Source organism: Oryzias melastigma, linkage group LG2 (genome assembly GCF_002922805.2).
Source record: "Oryzias melastigma strain HK-1 linkage group LG2, ASM292280v2, whole genome shotgun sequence".
Taxonomy (NCBI): domain Eukaryota; kingdom Metazoa; phylum Chordata; class Actinopteri; order Beloniformes; family Adrianichthyidae; genus Oryzias; species Oryzias melastigma.
In genome coordinates, this window is record NC_050513.1 from 3,176,191 (window position 1) to 3,184,606 (window position 8,416).

Here is an 8,416-nt window from a genome sequence, read left to right on the forward strand (position 1 = left end):
GTGCAGCCACGTGGGACTCTTTTACCGCTCTTTAATGTCTCTATGGCTGAAGAAAAATAAAATGATAGAGACCCTAACTTTTCAAAATGACAGCTTAATATAAATTAGTTTACATACACTGTAAAAAGTGAAAATTTTGATCAATTAAAAAAAAACTCTGTAATTTGTTACAATTAAATATATACATTTTCAAATTGATTTTTTAAGTTGAGTAAACCATCTACTCAAAATTTTAATTTGGTGAAAACTAAGCATTTTAAATGTAGAAAATTTGTGTTAATTGATCAAATTTTTCACATTTTTTCCGTGGGTTTACTGCAAAGGAAAGACTATTTTCTGAGTATAATTAATACGAACTTTATCTTTCTACTTGACAAAAAGAATTCTGCACTTGAATGTGAAAACTATGCAAAACTATGAAATTAAATATCTCAGTTGGGGTGAGAGATTAAATATATTCACTACTTCTTAATCAATCAATCAAACTCTACTTGACTTTAGTTAAGTTTAGTATTAACTTTAGTATTAAAACATACAACAAAATCTATTATTTTCTTCTTACATTTAAATTTTCTTTGCTTTTTTTATTAATACAGTTTTTTATTTCTGTAATAAGTTTTATAAATCTGTGGGTTTTTGTTGTATTGTAAACATGTTATTTTGAATGTTAAAAACTTTAAAAGAAATTTTAAATTTTAAAAGTTGTTCACTGCAAAAACTGAATCGTGAGAACTTGTTTCAGAAAAAATGTATTTTTCTCTGTCTTGCAAGAAGTTTAAGAAAATAAATATCTTAGTGTCTAGAATTATTCCTTACAAAAATCTTCGGTACATGGGCAGATTTTGAAAATTATTATTCAAATAACTTTTTTTTATTTCAGGATTTTCCTACTCAGTTGTAGTCATGTCTGCTTAAATCACAAAATAAAGTACATGTTGCACATTTTGAAATAATTTGTCAAATGTAGAAAAAGTCTACTGCAAAAACTGAATCCTAAGAACTTGTTTTAATAAAGATGTCTTATTTCTGTCTTTCAAGCAATACGAAACAATATAAACTAATTAAACTAAGTTTTAGTTTAAAAAAAAGTGCCAATATGTTTTTGTCATTCCAAAGGTCATATATGATCATAAATGTATATATGATCATATATAGTTCCATTGTGTATCGGTAGTTATATAAAAGTATTGCTATTTTTTGAACCAATTTGCTAAGATCTATTTTATTATTATTATTTTGCATTTCATTATTTCTGTTTTTGTTATTTAATTCTGCAATTGCCTCCATCTGTTTGATTGTAATAATAATGTAAAAACTGTCATTTCAAGCCATGTTTTGTTCTTGGAGGGCACCGTACCCCACTTTGTGACGTCACAATGTGCGGACTGCTCGTTTTAGAGGATTGGGAGGGGCTTAAAGAGGAATGCTGGATCAAAAAAACACCAGATTTTTTTTTCATAAGGAAATACTTTATAATACACTGAAAAGCTGAAAAAAGTAGATTTTGCATGATATGGGTCTTTTAAAATAAGATATTTTGGGTCTTTTTTTACCACTTAGTTAGATGTTTTTGCTTTTTCAAAGATATTTTTTCTCTTTTTGGAGTTATTTGTCAGTGTTTTCGTTTGTGTTTTGACTCTTCACTTTCTAAACTAACTTGTTCGCGGATGAACGTGCGTGAAGGACCCCCGCGTGAGCGTGCCCTCCTGTCCAGCTGGCAGTGCAGTGCGCGCGGCGGACGCGGCGCTGCGCTCGCGCGGCTCCTCCTGACTTTCCCCCCGCCCTCCTCCTCCTCCCCCCTCCCTCCTCCATCTCCTCCTCAGGAGACAAACCCGCGCGGCAGGAGCGGAGGACGCTCATTCTCGTCCGTGACGGCGGCCAGTGCTCGCCTCCTCCCCGCCTGACGCCTCTCCGATCCGACCGCCAGGCTCCGCGCCCCGCTCGTCCGCCCTCCGCGGCGCGCTGCCTCCTCTTCCTCCTCCGCCGCTGTGACGGCTCCGCGCCGGGGCGGTCCGGCGGCTCCATCCCCGCTCCCCCCGCGCCCGGACGCTCCCTGGATGCTGGATGAATGATCGCAGAGTTGGGAACAAGTGTGAGAAGAGACGCCGAGGCTCCCGGGATCTGAGGCTCCTGCCCGGAGGAGGAGGACGATGATGGGGGGGACGTCCCTGTGTCTACCTGCTATTGTTGTTTTACTCTTGCAGTGTAAGTGGAACACGAGGAGGAACTCCTCTGGGAGCTCTCTCACACTGAAAAGCTGATAGTGAAGCTGGGGAGTGTGCTGGAGCAGGAGGTGGCCCTGGAGGGGTCTGGTGAGGGCACCTGCTGGGGGGGGGGGTGTTTTGGCAGAGAAGCTGGTAAATCTGCACAGGAGCTCAGAAGGTTGGACTCCAACCAGAAACTTCCAACTGCTCGTCCAGGTTGTTTCTTCCAGGACAAAAAAAAAAAAAGAAAAAAAGAGCAGAGATGAATTTTTCAGTAGTAGGACGACACCCCCCACCCCCCATCTTCCAGTGATTATTCTGCATGTGACATTCATGAAAAGGGAAAGCGATGGGAGCGCTGTTAGGAGTTCAGTGAAGCAGCAGCAGCATCCTGACGTGGATGTGAGGAGACAGTGAGAGTGAGTGACGCATATTTTACTGTTGTCCGCGTTTTTACCCACCTGTCACGGTCCAGAGGTGTGTGCGTGTGTGCACGGGCGGCGGGAACACCCGTCCACAAGATACTGGACCGCTGGATTCTGTAGAACTCCCTGTGTCAGTGCTTTTGGGGGTCATAGGTCAACGTTAGAGGCTTTTGGTAGATCCTCATCTGTGACATCTTTAGTGAGTTTTTTATCCATACCTGTCCTACTTGATCACTTTAAATATCTCGAGACTGAACACCTTTGTAGTTTTTCTTACCATCTGGGAAAAACTGTACTTAGTTGACCTTTAAAACCAAAGGAAATTATCAGTTCCTGGTTAGTATCTGCATTTTTGGTGGTTATAGGTTAACGTTGGATACTTTTGGTTTGGTTTGGCAGCGTCTAGATCCTCATCTCTGACACTCTTGTTGGTTTTTTATCCATCTTCGCACGACTGAGACGATCACCTGTATGGTTTGTTTCCCCGTCTGAGAAAAACTGTTTTTCATTTACCTCAAAAACCAATAGGAAATGTCAGTTCCTGGTTAGTATCCGCATTTTTGGGGGTTATAGGTCAACGTAAGATTCTTTTGGTTTGGTAGGGTCTAGATCAGGGATAGGCAACTCTAGGCCTCAAGTTCTCTCCTCTGGCATGCCTCTAATTGGCTGGACACACCTGAACCACGTAGTCAGTCATGAGTGGGACTTGGATATTTGGAAATCATACAGACATTGCGGCCCTCGAGGCCGGGAATTGCCTATCCCTGGTCTAGATCTTTGTTGGATTTTTTTTCCATCCTTACTCTTCTTGACCACCTCAACGATCTTGAGACTGAAGGTCTCTGTTGATCTTGGAAAAACTATTTTGTTGACCTCAAAAACCAATAGGAAATGTCAGTTCCTGGTTAGTATCTGCATTTTTAGGGGTTATAGATTAGCGTTAGATCCTTTTGGTTTGATTTGTTGACATCTAGATATTTATCTCTAACATCTTTAAGTGTTTTTTTTATCCATCCCTGCCATATTTGACCACTTCAGTGATCTTGAGACTGAACATCTTTGTGGGTCTGAGAAAAACTGTATTTAGTTACCTCATTAACTACTCGAAATCTTGGTTCTTGCTTAGTTTCTGCCTTTTGGGGGTTATAGGTCACCAGCAGATCCTTTTGGTTTGGTTAGACGGCATCTAAGATCCTCATCTCTAAAATCTTTGGTAGTTTTTTATCCATCCCTGCCCTACTTGACAACCTCAATGATCTCAAGACTGAATATCTTTGTGGGTCTGAGAAAAACTGTTTTCCATTGACCTCAAAGTTTGGTTTGGGGCGTCTAGATCTTCATCTCTAACATATTCATTGAGTTTGATCCATCCCTGCCCTACATGATCACCTGGGTCACCTATATTTACCTGAGACTGAACACCTTTGTGGTTTTATTTTCAAGAGTATTTTGTCAAGAATTATTGGAAATGTTGGATTCTTTAAAACCTTCCTGTTTGGTCTCTGCGTTTTTATGGGTTATAGGTCAATGTTAGAGCCTTCAAGTTTGTTTCGGTAGCATCTAGATCCTCATCTGTGACATCTTTGTTGGTTTTTTTATCTATCCTTGGCCGACTGAGACCGATCACCTGTATGGTTTGTTTCACTGTCTGAGAAAAACTGTATTTTGTTGACCTCAAAAACCACAGGAAGTGTTGGTTTTGGGTGGGTCCTCGTGGCAAAATCCCAACATCCCCCCCCGTATCAACCCCCACACACTCAGTATCAGCCCGAGACAGCTGTTGCTCCCCGTGCCGCAGTCACACAGACCCGGCTTTGTTCTGAACCCTCTCCCAGTCCTGTTTTTTCCGCGGCCCTCAAACCTGTGTTATCTGCATCGCGCAGCTCTGGCTGGAGATTTCCTCTGGGTCCATCTCCCTCCCTTCTTTCGTTTGCTCCCTGTTAATTTGAATAAGTACCTTCATCATGACGCCGGCGACGCCCTCCCAGCGCTGTACTCCCATAAAGAAGCTTTCAAACCGAGGCGAAGCGCGCCACCCTCCTCGTTTCCGCTCAGGCAAAGACGGCGGCAGTCCCTCCGAGTTTGAGCTGTTGTGGTGTTTGCTTGGTTGTTAACGGCACACAGTAAGTGTGTGTTTTGTGCGTCTGATGCTATAGTTAGACGTGCCTGTGCTTCAAAGACACAACAGGCCTACACTGACTGAGGCAGGAAGCTTTTTAATTAGCATAGTGGCCGTATCTGCTGCTATATCAGAGGACCACCAGAGACCTGCTGCTGCGATGCCCATGAATAACTTAGCGCGACCTATATGAACCAGCTCCCTGCCACCTTACGGGTCCCAGCAGCTGGAATAATCGGTTTGATCCACATTAACTCGCTTTGAGATGACAAAACGGACTTGTCTCGACACATCGCCATCTCGTTCGTGTCTGAGCTATTTCAGGGGCCGGCTCCACTAATTACAGCGGCTCCTCAGATCCGACTGGTGATTGTTTTTCCCGCTGAAGTGATCTGATGGAGTCAAGTCCGTCTGCAGGATCGCCATGATGCTGCTAAAAAAGCTAATTATTGGCCTTTGAAGCTGATATTCCGCCGCAAATGAATCTGCAACTAATTTTGGAAGCCAGATCTGCCTTGAGTCACTTCCTGAGAGGCATTTCCGTGTTTTGGCACAATTATGACCCTTTTTTTGTCTGTTATCAGGTTTTTTCTTGATATATTGTTATTAGTAAACATGTTTGTGGATAACCTTGAGGCACAGATATGGAGAAAAGGTTACCGTATCGCTGAAAATCACGTTAAATCAATTTACTGGAAAAAAAAGGCCATGGAGGTTGGGTTGTGTGTAGCGAGGCTCTGGAGTGCACATTGAGTAATCCAGGTAATGAAAAGTGAAAAGCGTGCCGAAGCGTGACTTGATGCCGTCTGAAGCCTCACCAGGAAGACCTAAATCGATATAAATGAGATGGTAAAACGCGGTTAAGGTGACTTTTTTCTTTATTATCCACTTGGGCTTTAAAAAAATCATTAGTGCTCACAAAAACTGTTGTTTTGAAACTCTAGAAAAATAAACTCACTTCAAAATAGTTTACGAAAGTCATTAGCGTGGCTACTTTGAACATTAAAGGTCACAATAGAGCCAATGAAGCTTCAAGCATTTTTGTTGTTTCTGATAAAGTATTGAGATAAATTTGAGTGTCTTATTTATTTATAAAATTAAATTAGAGAAAAAAAAATAAATATCTGGATTTTGTAGGATTCTTATGCAGCCAAATCCAGATACTGCTAAAATTCAGTCTAGATTTAATGAACATAACATCGAATATACATAGACATTATATATATATATATATATGGTTTTTATAGGATTACTCTTAAATGTATTAACGGATCAAAATACCGCTTTGGGGTTCTCTATAGTGAGGAATGAACTGTATAATGCACTTAAAAGCTCAAAAAGCTGAATTTTCATAGAATGGCCCCTTTAGAACACAATTTTAATTTAGGTTCAAAATATGTAATTTTGGTATTAAATTGGGTTCTTGTGTCTTTTATAGCCCTAATATTTATGCGTTTTTGTGGTGGAAAACCACAAGTTTGGTGGGTTTTAACGTGAACCAGACACATACTAAATACACCAAATATGATGTCTCTGATTTTCCAAAGTAAAACTCTTATAAATAGGAAAATTTTACAAAGGATAGATTTATAAAAAATTCGAATTGTAGATTCAGACACCCTAAAAAAACAGACTATGTAGTGCACTAGCAATGTACAAATACAAGTTTTGGATATTTAGCGTTTAAAAAAAATGTAGTGATTATGTGTCTAAATTAGGTAAAAATCCGGGATCATCCCGCATTGCATAAACTTTTAGGAGTTAGGGAGTGAAACTGGACACAACTTTAGAGTATTTTCAACATTCCTGTTTCTAGGGGTGGGCAATATGACGAAAAAAACGTCTTACGATCTCCAAAGCTGACGATCTGTCATTTTTGAATAAATGTAAATATTTGTTCAAAATGTGTTCACTTATTTAAACTAAAATCATTATAATTCAATTTTTGTCAATTTGAGTTTATTTTAAAGAAATTGTGATAAAATCAAAATCGTGAAATAAAATTGAAAAAATCGTGATTTTCTTTTTTTGGCATATCGTTCAGCCCTACCTGTTTCTTAAATACTTCTAGGTATACTAGTCTTCTTATTAATTTCTTTTAAAATACTTTTTCAATGATTCTTGGTTGTTATTAGTTTTTTTATTGGCTTATTATTTCTATCAATCAATCTTTCTATCTTTCATTTTTCTCCATCTAACTAGAAATGTTGCTAGATCATTTTTTCAACCTAATTATTGTTGTTTAACAGCATCTAATTCCTAAAACTAATTAAAACTATCCATCGATGTGTTTTAAATGTATTTTTTAATGTTATCTAACGCCAAAACTCTATGTTAATTAAAGTTTTTTAATAGCAGGAGTGAAGTGAGTCAGAAGGATGTTTGGTACAAATGTCTAATGCTGTTCTGCAGGTTGATTAACCGAACGGGGCTAACATACTGTAAGTCATCATGCGGGCCATGTGCTCGCCGTCTGCTTCCACGCCTTTGTAGTTAATTGAGTTCATAGAAGTCGACAGCGTTGATGGTACGGCAGCACGTCTCAGGGGCAGCAGGACCTCCCAGACTGAGTCTCTGTGCTAATTTTTAGATTTAGCCGTCCCTGAGAGTGTGTGTGTTTGTGCGTGTGTGTGGTCCTGTTGTCATCTCTGCTACATGTCCTTTTTAGCAAAGAGACACTCTTCAAGGTGGAGGCAGGCTTGGTCGCACACTGTGTGACAAGAGCTCCTCCGATTCACGGAGCAACTGTCGGAGAGGATCTCCCTCCCCTTCAATCCCACTCTCTCTTTTATTCATGCTCCTGCAGGTCTATGGTCCACCCAACCCGCCACTGCCGCCGCGCTCTCCTAGTGGAACCGCTTCTTAAAGTCCCTCTCCGATCATCTATTTTAAATCGTTCCCAGTGGTTTTTTAATTATATTTATGTCATTTTTAGATACACTTTTTTAAGGTGTTGTTTTCTAGGACATAGTCACTGCAGAGCAGCAGGAGCTCATTAGAAATTAGTTGTGGGCGGGACTGTTGGCACAGAGTAAGCCCCTCCCCCTCCCGCCATCTTTAAAAATGGCTGCCACTTTGGATATTTAAGTTTTAAGTTTAAGTTTAAGTTTTATTTATTTAAATGGCCTTCAAATGGCCATTGGCCAAACAAGGCGCTGTACATTAAAAGAACAATAAAAAACAACAGTTAAGATATTAAAAAACAGTTAAAAATAAACTTTAAGAATAAAAAACATATAAATAAGTTACATAAAAGCGTAAAAACACCAGATAAAAACGAGGATAAAACAGTAGAACAATACTTTTCTAAAAGAGGGAATTCTAGGGTACATCCTATTGACTGTTCATGAGAACTGGACTGAGTCGAGTGGACGATGGCCGCAGACGACAACATGGACCCAAGATGGCGCTGGAGCATCATCAGCCGGAAGTTTTCAACCGAAGTTCCAACAAAGATGACGCTTTTCCCTAGAGAACATCGGAACCGGGTCAGGAATCTCTTAGTATAGATACGCAAATTCAGCTAACAGCTAATGATGAGTTTAATGCTGTGCTTGGGCGCCATCTTGCCTGCAACCAGCTCCCTCTCAACCGAGTGACCCCTACGCCAATCGTGTTCCAAACAGGAAGTACCCGCCGGCTCCGAGAAGCCAAAATCCCATAGACTT

The 8,416-nt window shown here is 40.2% G+C and overlaps 1 protein-coding gene across 2 annotated transcripts in view; it reads left to right on the top strand.

Annotated features, from left to right (window-relative positions):
- Positions 1 to 1,831: 1,831 nt before the first annotated feature.
- Positions 1,832 to 8,416, top strand: part of jam2a (junctional adhesion molecule 2a) — a 21,122-nt gene continuing 14,537 nt past the window's right edge. For both annotated transcript variants that reach the window (XM_024294450.2, XM_024294451.2), the window contains exon 1: positions 1,832 to 2,205. In XM_024294450.2, coding sequence (XP_024150218.1) covers positions 2,151 to 2,205 — 55 coding nt within the window. In that variant the 5' untranslated portion in view covers positions 1,832 to 2,150. The remainder of the gene's footprint in view (positions 2,206 to 8,416) is intronic.